This window comes from Myotis myotis, unplaced genomic scaffold (assembly GCF_014108235.1).
Source record: "Myotis myotis isolate mMyoMyo1 unplaced genomic scaffold, mMyoMyo1.p scaffold_m19_p_8, whole genome shotgun sequence".
Classification (NCBI taxonomy): Eukaryota; Metazoa; Chordata; class Mammalia; order Chiroptera; family Vespertilionidae; genus Myotis; species Myotis myotis.
Genome location: NW_023416390.1, coordinates 34,810,108 through 34,825,663, shown reverse-complemented (window position 1 = coordinate 34,825,663; position 15,556 = coordinate 34,810,108). Strand labels below are relative to the sequence as shown.

The window sequence follows — 15,556 nt, the reverse complement described above, 5'->3', positions numbered from 1 at the left end:
CCTGGGAAGCACCAAACTCCCAGACCGTGGATGGAACCCTGAGGCCGTCACCCAGGCCATGACCCGGGGAGGGTGACCAAGATACCCATCTTCCCACACCAAGGGCTCTGGGACACCCAGCAAAAGCTGGGGGTGCACTCTGGGGAGATGAACAAGGCAGGAGGGGTGACAGGTTCACCCAGTCTAGGGAGCTGGACCTGAAAGGCCGACGGGGATCGTTCCCGGGGGCAGCTACTGTCCCGAGCAGCACAGGAAGGCGCGAACTAACGAGGCCAGGCCGATCAAACGAAAACTCATTATCTGGAAGGAGCTGCGGGTCACTGGTGGGCCAGGAGACAACTTCAAGCGACTAAACATACAACTTCCTTATCCCTTGAATCACCAGGCTCTTGAGTCACCAGAAGCTATTAGTCCCCAGACGGGGACATGAGAAAATCAATGCTTGTTCTGTTTTCTCCAGGCCCAGCGGACGCAGCCTTCCTGCCATTATCTCTCTCGAGGCTCACCTGGGTTTAGCAGAGGGCAATGGTCCTTCCAGTGGAAAGGTCCTCTGCATTGTTCGGAAGGTAATTAGTTTGGTCGTCACAGCACCGAGAGCCCTGAGCGGGCAGAGCCGCCCGTGGAAGAGCCAAGCTGAGAAATGTCACCTCGAGGGTTTCGCTCTGGAGTGGCCTGGAGTGGCCCTGGTAACTGAGCCCACCTCTGGTTGCACTCAGAGTCTAAGAGACAGCACTCAGCAGTCAATACCAAGGAGCAGAGAGCCCAGCAGACAGCCTGTGCCCCTGAGGCGTCAGGATGCTTGGCTGCCACTTGAGGCCTGGAGAGGAGGGCCCGGACCCACCAGTGCCAGCAGTGTCATTGTGAGATGTCACTTAAGAAAGATAAACTTCCCACGATGACAACTGGGACCATTCTCACTTCGGGTTGGGGGAGGTGAGCAGGAAGTGGGGATAGCACAGAGCCATGGAAAGGCAGCAGGCTGGCAAAGGAGCCGGGGGTGGGGGTGGCACTTTGAGCAAGGCCAGGTTGGCACCCAGGCCTCTCAGGGGAGGGGAGGCCTCCGGGACAGCATGCCCACCACAGACAGAACAGCCCCGGGTTTCTATCTGGTACTGAGAGCCACTGGGGCCATCAGACATGCCCATGCAACACCTGCTTCTCAGGTACCAGGAGCCACCTCCATGCAGCTGCTGAGCCTTCCCCCTCGGCCCCCCAAATGGCCATGGCTTTGGCGGTGGCCTCTTCCCCTGTGTGAGCCCCAACTGTCAGGGTTATCATGTTACTAGACTTGTACGGACGTCAAGTATGAACGGGTGCCTTCAGCTTGTGGGCAACAAAACCAACATTTATAACTTGCAAGCACAACACAGACACAGGCCATGCTTAAAAGGAACAGCCATAATTTGGGACTGGCGAGGCTCCTGTGGGGAAACCGAGTCCGTGTCTGCAACCTGAGCACGGCTTTGATGTCCCGGGGCCGGCTCTCGGGAGTGGGGGGCTCACTCCCCACTGTGGTGAGGGTTAAGTGCCGGGGCTCCGTTTCCTGCCCCCGCCACCTCAGCCCCGTGGAAGTGTCCTGCGTGCGGCACGCTGTGCCATCTTTGGCCTCCTCTTGGGAGTCTTTCCTGACAGTTCCTCACCCAGAAAGTCCTAACCATGGGTACAAAGCAGAGACAGGTGACCAATCAGAGGAGGATTTGCCCCAATAAAACATTGCTCTGGAGAACTCAGGCCATGTCTGTGAGTCTTGGGGTTGGAAAGACTGCTCTATCCTGGAGGGAGGTCTCTGTTCTGGGGAAGGTCTCTATCCCATGGAGGTCTCTGTCCCAGGGGAGGACTCTATCCTGCTGAACAAATGACCAGCCTCTCCACATGACAGCCCAGAGCTTGGCCTATGGGTCCCAGGAGGGGAGCTCCACAAATGCACCCTCCAGATCTCCCAGGAGGGGCCCCGGGGGCGGGAGGCCCTGTGCCAGGCACCAGCGTGCAGAGGAAGCTGGACCTACACTAACCCAGGCTCCTGCAGATGTGCGTGAGACCAGCCTCAGGCCAGCTATGGCTCAGGATTCTCCATCCAGAGCAGGGCCCATGCACCCCGTCTGGGATCCATGCTTCGAGAGTCATCAGTTACAAAACGGCCCCAATCCTGCAATTTTATCCATAGGAGTCAGGGCTCCACCACAGACTCTGGTGAGTCGGAATCAACCTCGTAGGTTACCATGTTCTCGTCTAAAACAGGATTGCCTTTCCCCCAATAAAATGTACTTGCCTGTTCTAATCAGTTGACTGTAAACGGGCTTGTGATTTAATTTCAGTGAAAAGAACCCGTGGTACCCAAAGGAATCTTGTGATGAGCTATGTCATAAATCAGTGTTTCTATGTGAGCCGTTCTCACTAACTTAGGACTTAAGTACTTTAAGTTGAATTTTCTTTTCTTTTCTTTTTTTTTGGTTAACCCTCACCCGAGGATATTTTTCCATTGATCTTTTAGAGAGAGTGGACGACAGAGGGAAAGACAGAGAAACACTGATGTGAGAGAAACACATTGATTGGTTGCCTCCTGCATGCGACCCTGGGAGGAGCCTGCAACCAAGGTGCGTGCCCTTGAATGGAATCTCACCCGGGACCCTTTGGTCCACAGGTTGCCGGGAGCCGGTCCATGCTTGCTGTTTCAAGGGACCTGGCATATATGGCATACTGTTCTTAATATGTTTGCTCACCTTCTTGGCACTATGTGTTTTAACCAAGGTCTCTGAGAAAGGTTGTTTCCCCAGGTAGGGATTTTCCCCTGAAGTTAGGGAGGGAATAAAACCTCTTAACTAAGTGCCAGGCCGGTAATTAATCACTTTAACTATGAACAATCATGCTTAAGCTACATAATCTTTACTCCCTGGAATGGAGATAAGAAATGCCCTAACCTTTGGAATAGAGATTGATAGGATTGAATCAACTGGTATAAATACAGATGTAACAAGACAGCAAGAGTCAGAACTTAGAATACAGAACTTAGAACACAGAACCTACACACAGAACTTAGAGACAGAACCTAGGCACAGAACCTACACAGAACATTCTCTAGAGACAGAAGAACTTCGCTGGAGAGAACATGGCAAAAGATCCTGGACAGAAACTGGCCTCAGAACCTAGAGACAGAACCTAGCGAGAGAACATGGCAAAAGATCCTGGACTGAACCTGACTACAGAAATTGGCAAGAGAACCTGACTAGAACCTGGTGACTGAACCTGGCTGGAGAACCTGGACAGAACCTGGCTGGAGAACCTAGTGGGGAACATGGCTACAGAACCTGGCTGGAGAACCTGGAGAACCTAGCAAGAGAATATGGACACAGAACCTGGCTGGAGATCCTAAGCAGAACCTCTCTGGAGATCCAGACCAGAACTTGGCTGGAGATCCTGGCTAGGCTGCTGATCAACTGAACACTGTCTCTGTGTCATTCCTTCTTCGCCGACTCCGTCCACACCTTTGGGAACCCCTGGACCCGCTGGGGTTGGACCCCGGCAACAGGTGACGCTCTAGACACTGAGCCAAACCAGCGAGGGCTAAGTTGAATTCTCTTAAAGGAATGAAGTTCTGACCCTTGCTACAATGTGAATGAACCTCAGAAACAGCAGGCAGCCAGTCACAAAGGGTCCTGTATTGTATGATTCCAGAGTCATTTTGGATGAGAGATCCAGGACAGGTAAATCCACAGAGACGGAAGGCAGGTGGGTGGTGGCTGGGGTTGGGGAGGGGACCGGGGGTGGCTGCCCAAGTTGGGGTGGTGGGCAGGGTTTCCTGTAACCCCTCCACCATGGGGACACACACATGTGTTTTGATGACATCACTCCTCTCTGTTAAGTAGGCTTGTGCAATCTTATAGCTTTAATGTATGGAACGCTGTAATTTCTCTGATATGACTTGGTGTTAAGATGAAAGGGCTCCCCTCAAAGAAGCTACCAGGAGTCTTCCCACGCCCCGTACCTGGCTCGCAGGTGAGGTCCGGCCGCTCTGAGTGGAGAGGTGGGAGGCTGCCCTGCGGGCCCGCACGCTGTCTTTATCCGAGGTGTCCACGTCGGCCAGGCACTGTGAGGGGAGCTGCTCGTTCCTGACGATGCTCGCCCCTGGGGAGGGACAGTGGGTTTGGATTGTTTGGGGTGAGAGACTGAAAGCCAATGGACATGTTTCTACTGCAAAAATGAGAGATTGGAGCAGCTGTAGACGTGATTATATTCTTGACGTTATGGGGCTGAGACCCTTCAATCAGAGTAAGCTCCAGCAAGGAACTTCAGGACACAGAGGTGGCCTGGCGCTCACCACGCCCCAGATGGTGTGAAAGCCACGGTGCCAAAGCAAATGCCCTGTGATTGCACCACACCGAGCTCCACGTGTGGGGTGTGGGTCCCAGAAGTTTTCCAGGAGTGGAGGTGACTTTAGGAAGTCTTTTTGCCAGAAGAGTGATGGGCAGATGCTCGGGGCATGGGTTACCTGGGGTGTGGCTGGAAATGCGGATCCTGGGCCCCAGGTGGGAGAGCTCACTATCTCCACCTCTTCACCAAAAAGTACCGGCCCCCACAGAGCCGCCTGGAGATGGGTGAAGGCGGGGCCCTCAGGGCTGACCCTCAGTTGAGGGCACCTCGCATACAACACTGCACGGGAAAGTCATGTGTGCAGGAGTCATGTCTGCACCTGCTGTGGGCAGCCGTGTGAGTTCCGCTGACAATCTGAATGAGCTTGTGGCCCAGGTGCAGGGGGGCTACGGCAGGGGGGGTGCGCCAGCCCCGCTGACACTGGTTTCAGCCTCGAGACCCTGTGCTGAGGACCTAATGAAGCCTGGACAGCTGGCCACAGTGAGATACTGACTGTGTGTTGTTTTAAGCTGATACGTTTGTGTAATTTGTTACCAGCAATAGTTAACAGGTACGACCTTCTCACTTAATATCTACAAGGGTGGGCTGACTTAGGCATTGTAACCCTTTTCATAACCAGGACACTGAGGCACAGGGGCTGAGCGGCTTGGTCGAGCAGCACGCCATATTCCATCAAATCCCAGCCCGTGCAGTTGTTTGATGCTCTATTTAGGAAAGCAATAATATTGCCCATCACACTCCCACACATGCCTTTCTTACCACACTCCCTGTGACGTGCTCCTAGGGTAAAGATGGGGGAATGTGCCCTAACCAGTTTGGCTCAGTGGATAGAGCGTCGGCCTGGGGACTGAAAGGTGCCAGGTTCGATTCCGGTCAAGGTCATGTACCTTGGTTGTGGGCACATCCCCAATGGGGAGTGTGCAGGAGGCAGCTGATCGATGTTTCTCTCTCATCGATGTTTCTAACTCTCTATCCCTCTCCCTTCCTCTCTGTAAAAAATCAATAATAATAAAAAAAAAGATGGGGGAATGTGTCTTGGCATCAGTGAGGCAGGGTAGTGGGTCTGCAGCCTGGGCTTGACTCAGAACGGCAGGCTTCCCAAGAGCCTTTTCTCAGCATGATACCGTCTTTGTGCCTCCCCCACCTTGTCCCCAGCCCCACCTTACCACCGAGCCCGCAACCTGGGTGATTAGGGACCACGGGAGGGGATGAGTGTGTCCAGTCTGCATGCTCAGTCGATGTAGATTCACTTATTCATTGTTAATCAGGGGAGGTAAAACCCGCCTCCCCCACCCAACGCCTCCAGGGTCCTAGTGGGTGTGTGGATCATGAGATTATGGTCTCTTTAATAGAATGAAAAGGGAGAATGGAAAGTGGATAGTGTCTTAACCACATTTCGCAGCTGCATTTGTGGATGCTTGTGCTGCATGTGTGATCTTATTTGCCCACGTCAGCAGGGAGTCTGACTCTGGCCGCACACGTACCCCCACAGGCACAGACAACACTTCGGGATTTCATTTGTCTGGCAACAAATTCAATGGAGCAAATCTGGGTTCTCAGCACCTACAGACCTCCCCATTCATGGGGGACCAGGCAGGTGGCACCCCCATGGAACTGCACCAGGGGTCCCCAGCGGCACCCTGAGTCCTCAGCTGTGGAGATGCCCTGTCCCGGTCAGGACAGTTGGTCCAGTGACCATCAGTCTGTCATTTCAGGAAGACCTGCATGTCCCTACCCTGCAACAATGTCCTCTGTAAAGGTGGCAGCGAGCCCTGGGGGTTTGGCTCAGTGGATAGAGCATTAGCCCAAAGACTGAAGGGTCCCAGGTTCGATTCTGGTCAAGGGCACATACCTCAGTTGCAGGCTGGAGCCCTAGCCCTGGTCGGAGTGCATGCAGGAGGCAACCAGTCGTTTCTCTCTCTCCATCTCTCCCTCTCCTTTCCTCTCTCTCTAAAAATCTATATATATATATGTAAAGAGGTAATATGCTAATTGGTCCTAACGGTGTCCCAGTCACACCGTTCAACAGGCTGTGCACGCACAGGAGCTGGTGGGCAGGGATGGGGGTGGGGACTTGCACCACTGGGACATGAGGCTGCTGCCCGGGGTGCCCCCGCCCCCCCCTCCCTTCCCCGCCAGCGGAGGTGTGCGCAGGCCTGCAGTGTCACCCGCCCCGGATGGGGCATCAGGACGGGGCCGGGGCCTCGGTGGAGAGCTCTCAGCACTTCTGCGCCGGGGTTTGAAGACATGGAGAGAAAGGGAGAACAGATGGGCAGTTAGGGGGTTTAGACCAGGAGGGGAGTGCAGATGGGCAGTTAGGGGGATCAGACAAGGAAGGGAGAGCAGTTAGGGGGATCAGGCAAAGAGGGGAGAGCAGTTAAGGGGATCAGGCTGGCAGGGGACAGCAGTTTGGCAGTTAGGGGGATCAGACAAGGAGGGGAGAGCAGTTAGGGGGATCAGGCTGGCAGGGGACAGCAGTTTGGCAGTTAGGGGGATCAGGCCAGGAGGGGAGAGCAGATAGGGGCATCAGGTAGGAAGGCAGGTGAGCACTGAGGAGCTAGTGGTTCTGGATTGCGAGAGGGATCCCAGATTGGAGAGGGTGCAGGCCAGGCTGAGGGACCCCCTGCCCCCGTGCATGAATTTCGTGCACCGGGCCCCTAGTCAATATAATAATGTCCTTGGATGAGGATTAAAAAATAACTAAAAAACAAAAAAAAAAATAACTAAAGGTGGCAGCAGCTGTGTGGTCAGGTCAGGGGTCAATGCTGGTTACCTGAGTGCTGCAAGGGGCACACGGAGCCCGGGGGAAGCAGGTGCCATGAGGTTTGTCGGGACTGCACATGCCCGCCAATCACAGGGAAGGAATAGGCTCCTTTAAATCAGTCAGTGTATCTGCCCAAATTGGGGTGGTGGGCAGGGTTTCCAGAAACCCCTCCACCATGTAGAACCCAGTTGGAAGACAGCAACCAAGGGCACCTACCAGGAGTGGCAGCGATCCCCGGGGCTGCTGGGCAGGACTCTCCTGGCAGGCAGAGCTCAGCGCGGGCATCCCGTCCAGCAGGGGAGAGGCTGTCTGTCTGCTCTTCTGGGTGGGGGTGGCACCCAGAGGCCCTGGCATCAGCCTCATGCAGGACCATGGCCCCCTGGGAGGCGGCCTCCTCCGCGCAGGGCTCACCTGTGAGGGACTGAGCACATGGGGCCTGTCAACCACTGGAGGGTTTGGCCTTGGGGCAGCTCCTTGGCGTGTGGGCCTGTCTCATCCACATCCGGAGGGCTTCCAGGCGTCATCTGCTGACCGAGCACCACACACCTGCCCTCCGGCCCTTACATCGCAGTTCCCTTCAGTTTCAGAAACCGAGCTTTCATGGCCTATTCTGCATCCTGTCTCCAGAGAAGGAGGTTGGGGCCTGACCCCTGGGCCAGGTATCACACAAGACAACAGAAACACTTCCGACAGCCTCGGGGCATAGACCAAACCCAGAGATCAAAGCCCCGAGCAAGTGGGCAGGAAGTGTGTGTGTGTGTGTGTGTGTGTGTGTGTGTGTATGTGAAGGCCAGAGAGGCAAGAGTGGGTGGGGGTGGGGCAGCCCCTTGGCTGTGAGCCCCATACCCCTCCTCCACCCTTCCTGGGGCCTGGAGAAGGTTCCCTCTACTGTGCCCTCAGTCCCCAAGGAAAGGGGGTGCTGAGGACGTCAGGGAGCCACATGCCCCCACTCCTTTCCAGCTTGGCTGTGCTGGGGCTGGGGGCAGGAAGGAAGTCGTCCCAGGCCCTTGAGGCCAAACAAAAGGGAGACTGCACCCCCCAGATTTGCAGCTGGAGCAGGACCCATGGCCCAAGGCCTCTTGGGTGCTGGCTCCCTGCCCCGCTAACCTCAACAGAGGTCTGCCAATCAGCCTGGGCAGGCCCAGCCTTGCCCCAGCTGTGGCCGGGCACTGCCTGGGCCCAGCGGACCCCCAGAGCTGGGCTGAAGCTGGGCGTCACTCTGGGTCTTGTGCCCAAGCTGCATGTGCCCTGTGGGTGAAGGGCACAGCCACTGGTCCTGAGAGTGACCCCTGGTGGGGACTGGAGCCTCACGGAGGGTCCCCAGGCCAAGGTCACAAACCTAAGGAGTAGAGTGACCACGTGTCCTGGCTTCTGGGTGGGCCCTGCGGATGCCACACTGCTGCTGTGATTATTAACAGCAGCCTCTTCCACTGCAGGGCTCTCCTAGTTTGGGCAATAAAGCCTGTGACCCCCGCGAATAACATGGAGGTCCAGACACGTCCAACTCCGGGGCAGACGCTGGTCCTCCATCTGCCTTCCCAAGTGACGGGGCTCTGCCTTACTTCCGCGACCAGCATCCACCCTGAACCCTCCATGCCCCTCACTCCACTGCCCTGCACCCCACACAGCCACGCTGCCAGCCCAGCCTTTCAGAGAGCCTAGTCCTTGGAGGGTGTGACGCTTCTGGATCCTGCCGCTGACCTGAGGCTCCCAGGCGGGTGGGGCAGGAGAGCCCACTCACCTGCAGGCTGTCCGGGGCCGCTGGGACTGGGGACAGGCTCGGGGGGTGACTGCAACACCCCGCGGAGTCGTCAGAGTCGGCCTCGAAGTCCAGGCTGTGAATGGGGAGGAGGCGCTTTTTCTTGGCAGGCACAAGCTGGGCAAGAAGAGAGTCAGGGTCAGTGGACAGGGAGGACCAGACGCCCCTCACCCCGGACGTGGGGTGGGCCCTCGAAACCAATCAGATGAGCCCCAGCTCGGAAGCTGCACCAAAAGTCTGCCCAGAGCCCACCCACCCCTCACAGGGTCTGCATGCCCAGCACCCCTTACAGAGACGAGCAGAAGCTGCTGATGGACACGCGGCTGCCCACACATGCCCAGGACACAGGCCCCGGAAGGCGGCAGCCTTGGGGGTAGGTAGGCTTCGGGTTCCCCGCCCTTGGGGTTTTAGGCAAAAGAGGGGAGCCCGCTGGGGAGGCAGACGGGGGAAGGAGAACTTGTGCACATTAGATGCAAGGTCAGAGGTTAGCTCTGACCCCCTGACGGTTTCTGTCCTTCAGATGGATGTGTAGGGAAGAGTGCAGACACTGGGGAGTGTTCTGGAAGCTTAGGAAGTGGCACAAACAAACTTTTGTCATAAACAGATGCATATATTCCCTCCTCCCCCGCCCCCCAGAGCAGCCAGCTCGACCTGGCCAGCATTGCGTCTCTCTCCAAGTGGCTCCATCTATACTCACCATCGCCTGACCCACCCCTCCCTTCAACCTGCTCCCCTCCAGCCTGCTCCCCTTCAACTGCTCCCCTTCCATCATCCTACCCAGAAACCCTAGGGGTTACTTTGCGTGTCTTTATCACCATAAATAAATTAAAAATAAGTGAAAACAGAAACAAACACCAATAAAAACAAGGCTCATGTTTTGTCCTAGAAAAAAGCAAAAAAGCTCGCAGAGTCCGAGGGATTTATGTCCCTGTAAGGTGCAAAGGCCACCTTAGGATGACACTAGTGTGCCCCCTGGCCCCTGCCCTCCCAACCGTGCTCCAGCGGCCGAGGCCGAGGCCGAGGGCCAGGCAGTCTGCGGGTCTAGGCAGCCTTCTCTGCAGCCTCTGCCCACCCACAGCTTGCTAGGGCTTTCTCAGGTGCCAGTGACCTTGTGCTGAAAGTATTCTTCTCTCTGGTGCGAATCGTCCGCAGAGATGGTCCGGGCGTGGCAAAGGGAGGCAGAGCCTTAGCGCTCAGGCTATAGTGGAGCCATGGGAGCACTGAGACTTTTAGGAAGTCAGAACCCAAGGCTGCAGCCCCGGGAGTGGTGGGAGTGGTTGGGGAAGACTTACTTTGCTGCCAAGGGGATGGGTCTGAGCCCCTGTGTCCAGCTCTCCATCCGTATCGGAATGCTCACTGTCTTTACTTCTCTCTCCTGGGCTTGGCTCAGGCCCACCTGCAACAGACACCTGCATGACTCCATTTAGGGAGAAATAGATTGGAGGCAAACCCTTTGTCTCCCCCAAACCCCCGCACCTATCCTTCCATCCACTCACCCTCCCACCCACTCATCCATCCGTTCCTCATCCATCATCATCCATCCATCCACCATCCACCATCCATCCATTTTCCACTCACCATCCATCCATCGAAAAACATCCAGGCAAGACCCTCTGCTGACCTTACAATGACCTATCCGAGCATCAGTTAAAGCTGGTTCTCATCACAGCAGAAAACCAGTGCTCTGCATCAATTTTATCAGGGTCACACCTGCAGGTATTCACCCCACAGTTACTGACCCCTTGAAGGAGGCTTAGAGCTAAGTCTTGTTTTTCCCCAAGAAACCACTTCTCCCAGTTTCTTATCAGCAGGCCTGGACTCAGGCACAGCTGGGAGGGAGTGAGGCTCAGCCCCGGGGCCCTCTTCTTCCTTTCTCTGCCCCTCCTCTGCCCCCAGACGTGAGCACCAGCCAGCCAACTGGGGGCCCCTCTCTGAAGAGTGACAGTCTTGAAACTCACATCAAACAGCCAGACCGAGGGCATTGTGACGTGGACTCTGTCTGCATCGAGGGAATGTGGACATGGGTTTCCAAAGGCCCAGGTGTGTGTGACTGGTCAGGGTGGTGTCCCTGCCCCTCTGCTCGAAATGAGCAGGATCTCCACGACCCTTTGGTTATCAGCCCCTTACATAACCCTCTAAACCTGGAACAAGGGTTTGATATGAACCCACCTCTGGCTGTTGAGTCATGGGTAAAGAAACCCAAAGGATTTCCCATGTTCCTGACATGGAGCAGAGATTTCTTGGTGGGGAGGTGGAAATGAAGATAAGAGCATCTGAGCAAGAAGGACTTACGTGGACATCGGGTGAGCTATGTGCTCTGTCAGACAAACCTACAACTAAAGAGGAGGGGCTGAGAAGAAAGACGCCCTGCGGGGAGCTGTGAGCTCAAGGACAGGAGAGAGGCGGCTCCTCCCATCCACCTCCACCCACACTGCTTCCTGCAGCTCCTGCCATCCAGTCCTGGGGCTGCTGGGAAACCGCCGCTCGGCTGGCCCAGGGCGCCCCACAGCTGCACAGGGCCTGCAGCAGGTCCTGGCTGGGACTGCCATTGTCTGTCTACTTTCATTAGCCATACGGCTTCCCCAGCCTTGTGCTCCTTCCCTGCACCTTTCTCAGGGGATTGTGTTTTGGGGCCCCCAGCAGGGAGACAGTCCTGGGGGAGGTCACTGTAGGGACCTGAGACCTGCCTCCCCGGTGCCAGGAGCCTCTGCTGTGGTTGGAAGCAGGGTTCCTGCGGCCCCACAGCGCCACCTCCTGGCTCTCGGTGACAGTTTTGAAACTGGCAGGCTCCTGGCCACTTTGACTCACTCATTGAGCTCTGGACCCTGTGACCTTCTACGTCAGAGTTCTCAACCTGTGGGTCGCGACCCCTTTGGGGGTCGAACGACCCTGTCACAGGGGTCGCCTAAGACCATCGGAAAACACATATATAATTTCATATTGTTTTTGTGATTAATCACTATGCTTTAATTATGTTCAATTTGTAACAATGAAATGGGTCACCACAACATGAGGAACTGTACTAAAGGGTCACGGCATTAGGAAGGTTGAGAACCACTGTTCTACGTCATCCAGATTCCTGAGCCCACCCAGGTCCCTGGCAATCAGCACCACCCATGGCGGGGCCCAGGTCCTCAGGGCTCTGATGTGGCCTGTGGTTTCCTGCCACGCGCAGCCGACTTTGGGGGTGAGATTTCAGACGCTTTGCAGTGTGGCTCTTCCTGTGCTGCCTGTGGCTCCTGCCCCTGTGACCTGCCGAGGGCCCAGCCAAGCTCCTTCGGCTGCAGGGAGACCCTTCACTGGCTCCTGGCTGGCGGAGCAGGCATGGGAGGTGGGACTTTTTTGGGCTCCAGCCTGAGACAAAGCTATTAGCCCGGAAGAAGCAGCTTGAGGAAGAAAGGAGAAAGAACCCCCAAGAATGGGGAGACAGTCCCTCCCGTGTTGCTGGGGCCCTCCTAGTCACGTCTGTGGTCTCAGCATGGTTGTCAGGAGGCCTCTCTCACTCTTAAAAATGTCCTGGTTTGGAGATTTATCAATGTGTCGCCCTCCAAGTACTCCACCCAGGGAGGGAGGACCTGGGGACACAAAGCACGAACGAGGCCCGGCTATTCCATCAGCTGCCGAGTTTGAGAACCTTGGCTGTGAGTTCTCCACTTGCTACAGAGCTCTGAGAAAACACGATTTCAGAGGGTGGGGATGTCAACATGCAGGACTTCCCAGGGCCAGGTCCGGCCAGGGTGCAAAAGGCTGCACATCACTCAGCAAGCAGCCAACCCCATCAAAACACCAGGCACAGGGACTGACAGGTGCGCAGACGCAGGTGCCAAAGGAATCTGCTTGGTCCTGAAACAGTAAAACATGCCTGGGAGCAAAATGGGTTCCCAGATCCCACCCTTCCCTCCACCCACTCCTCACCTCCTCCTGGCAGCCGCCCGCAGAGGGACCGGATCACTTTGGCACTTCCGAAGCGCTTGAAGCGGGCCCTCACATGCCCATAGTACCACTCCAGGGAGCCCATCTTCACGACTCTGCAGAGAGATGGAACTCAGGCCTGCAGCACTGCTGTGCCCAACCACCACGCACATGTGCCCACCATTCTTCAGACAGCTCCTCACCCCACCAAAGGGACAAGCCATCCCTCAAAACCATCAGGGTCCCTGGATCTCCGGACCCTGCTCACCTGGCCAGGTGACAGGGGTGGCAGAGCCAGCCCTCCTCCTCGGGGTGGGCGTGGCTGCAGCCTTGGCAAGTGAAGAGGCGGCAGTCCAGGCACTGCCGTTTGGGGGCCTCCAGGAGCCGGTAGGGCTGCAGGCAGTGGGCACAGTGGGTGTCGCTCAGGAGGGCCGCGTCGGAAACCAGCTCCCTCTGGGAGCTCTCCTTCTTCACCTTGCCCTTCAGGCCCCTGAGGGAAACATCAGAAACAAGGAGCACGGTGGACATCTCGTTGCAACAGTCTCTGAATGTGTGAGCACACACAGGATCCTTCTCACACACCAACACGCTGGATTCAAACGTGCATATGGGTAGGTGGGAACTTATTTTTATAGACATGAAATGGCATTTAAACCTTTCTGTGACTGTTCACAATTGTGTATTTTCCCAGGATGCACATGCATGACTTTTATGCGTTGTCAAAGCAGCCACAAACCACAAAGGTCCCGAGTCACAGGCTGGGACAGGTCCCACCGTTGCCTGCACCACCTCATGTAGCTCAGCATAACAGAAAGAGGCGGTCAGGGGTCCCGGCCCACGTTCAGGTTGAAGGTCCTGGGCCCACATTCCTTCTCCAGCTCTGAGCTGGAGCCCTGAGCTTGCTGACGCAGAGCTCAGAGCTGGGGGGCCGAGCTGAGTGTCCTGGTTGGCTGAGTGAGCGTCTGGTGTCTAGTCTGCCTGAGATGGGTGGGTTGGTGGATCAGGCTGGTGGTTCTGGTCAGGCCACATGGTTCTCCAGAACTCATCTGTTCCTAGTGTAATTATGGAAGAGGAGGTTAGAGAAGAGAAAGACGCAAGTGGCCGATGAGCTGGACAGAGCGGAAGTCACAGAGAATGCAGAGAAAAGGCTCATTAGATGGCGGGTGAGGCCGACCCTGTGCCCTGTGAGGCCCCGGCCAGTCACGTCCACTCTGCCACACTGACCTGAGCTAATGGCCCTGAGCTGAGGACAATTCCCACTGGGTGCACGTCAGGCTGGCACCCTGCGGAGAACGCCGATGGGTCACTGAGCTGCTGTGGTCACAGAGTCCCGAGGGCAAAGCCAGCGGGCATTTCCTCAGTAAGTGGTTTGGGTCTCTCCCAGCAGGGGAGCAGGCTGAGCTGACTCCCACCTTTGTCCTTGTAGAGCATGGTTAGGATGGGTCCCTTGAAGGGTGTCCAGAGCAGGCCCGACCCCAGAGTCCCAGGAGGACCACAGTCCTAGACCATCGGGGCTGCAGTAACAGCTTCCTGGTGAACCCGCCAGCTCAAACTGCCTGGGAAACGTGCCCCCAGATAATGAACATGTCCCCTTTGTTCTATCTCAGAGAACGTCTGCCAGATGTAATATTTTAGTTTCAGATGAGATCAAATTAATCTGTTCTTAGTGACACAATTGGACAGACACAGGTGCCATTGTCCTCTGAGAAGGCTGCACAGTGGCGGGGCCCCAGAGGTTGGTGAGGCTGCGGGCAATGGAGGGATTCCGAGGAGCTCCGGAGACCAGCGCTGGATCAGGCAGGGTTGACCGCACCTCACCTATTTCCCTCTCCCAACGGTTATGAAAATACTCACCAAGTTAGACACAACAATAAGACTCTTGTCTCAGCTTTGAAACCATATGCAACACACACACACACACACACACACACACACACACACACCACTCACACAAAGGCCAAGTGGTTGTAAAATCTAGGGGGATGCTGTCATCCACTGACCACAGTCTTGATAAAGCCGCACGGACAAGGCCAAGTCTTTGCCTCAAACAGAAGACCACAAGGCCCCTGGAGCCAGGGGGAAGGATCCGGTGGCCTCCATTTCCACTCTTGCTGTATCTGCATCAGCCAGAAAACCTAGAGGCCACCCTTTGCTGATGGGGCCTTACCCAGCCTGGCTTACCCCCTTCTCCTTCGAGGCAGAGCTGTACCTCGGGCCCCTCCCAGCAGGAAGAAAGACGAGGGCATGTGGAGGCACCCTGCATCACAGAATGTGAAGTCCTCTTAAATAAGAGCCCAGTAGAGGCCTGGGGGTGGCTGGAGACTGATACGTTTCGGATGCAGAATTGGGGGAAAGGGTAATTATATTCCACTCAGACTCTTTCAAGCATAACACCCCTTCTTCAGAGCTGGAGAGCAGGAGGGGACGGAAGAGGAGGCCCGGTGGGGGTGCAGCAGAGGAACCCCAGGTGATGCCTGCAGCGCAGGGCATACCAACCCCACCTGGAGCTTCAGATCGGGAGGAGGTGAGTGGGGCCAGAGCCACCACACGCCGACACCAGTTGACCAGATGTCACTGCAGTACAGCAGGCAAAAGCCCAACATGCAGCTACAAGTGAGAGCCACCTTCTGGAATAGAAGACACCTCAAATGGGATTCACTGTCAGAAACCAAGGAAGACTTGAAAGGAGTCTGCCTGGTGTGCTAATTGGGGCGAGAGATGAAGGAGCAGGAGATAAAGAGCCAGGCTGAGAT

At 56.1% G+C, this 15,556-nt stretch overlaps 1 protein-coding gene across 6 annotated transcripts in view; it reads right to left on the bottom strand.

The window, feature by feature from the left end:
* MLPH (melanophilin) overlaps positions 1-15,556 on the bottom strand; it is a 36,069-nt gene that overhangs the window by 8,424 nt on the left and 12,089 nt on the right. For all 6 annotated transcript variants that reach the window (XM_036319574.1, XM_036319576.1, XM_036319573.1 and 3 more), the window contains 6 exons: positions 13,072-13,293; positions 12,807-12,919; positions 10,184-10,287; positions 8,874-9,008; positions 7,349-7,553; positions 3,983-4,122 (listed from right to left, as the gene is read on the bottom strand). In XM_036319574.1, the coding sequence (XP_036175467.1) occupies positions 3,983-4,122; positions 7,349-7,553; positions 8,874-9,008; positions 10,184-10,287; positions 12,807-12,919; positions 13,072-13,293 (919 nt within the window). The remainder of the gene's footprint in view (positions 1-3,982; positions 4,123-7,348; positions 7,554-8,873; positions 9,009-10,183; positions 10,288-12,806; positions 12,920-13,071; positions 13,294-15,556) is intronic.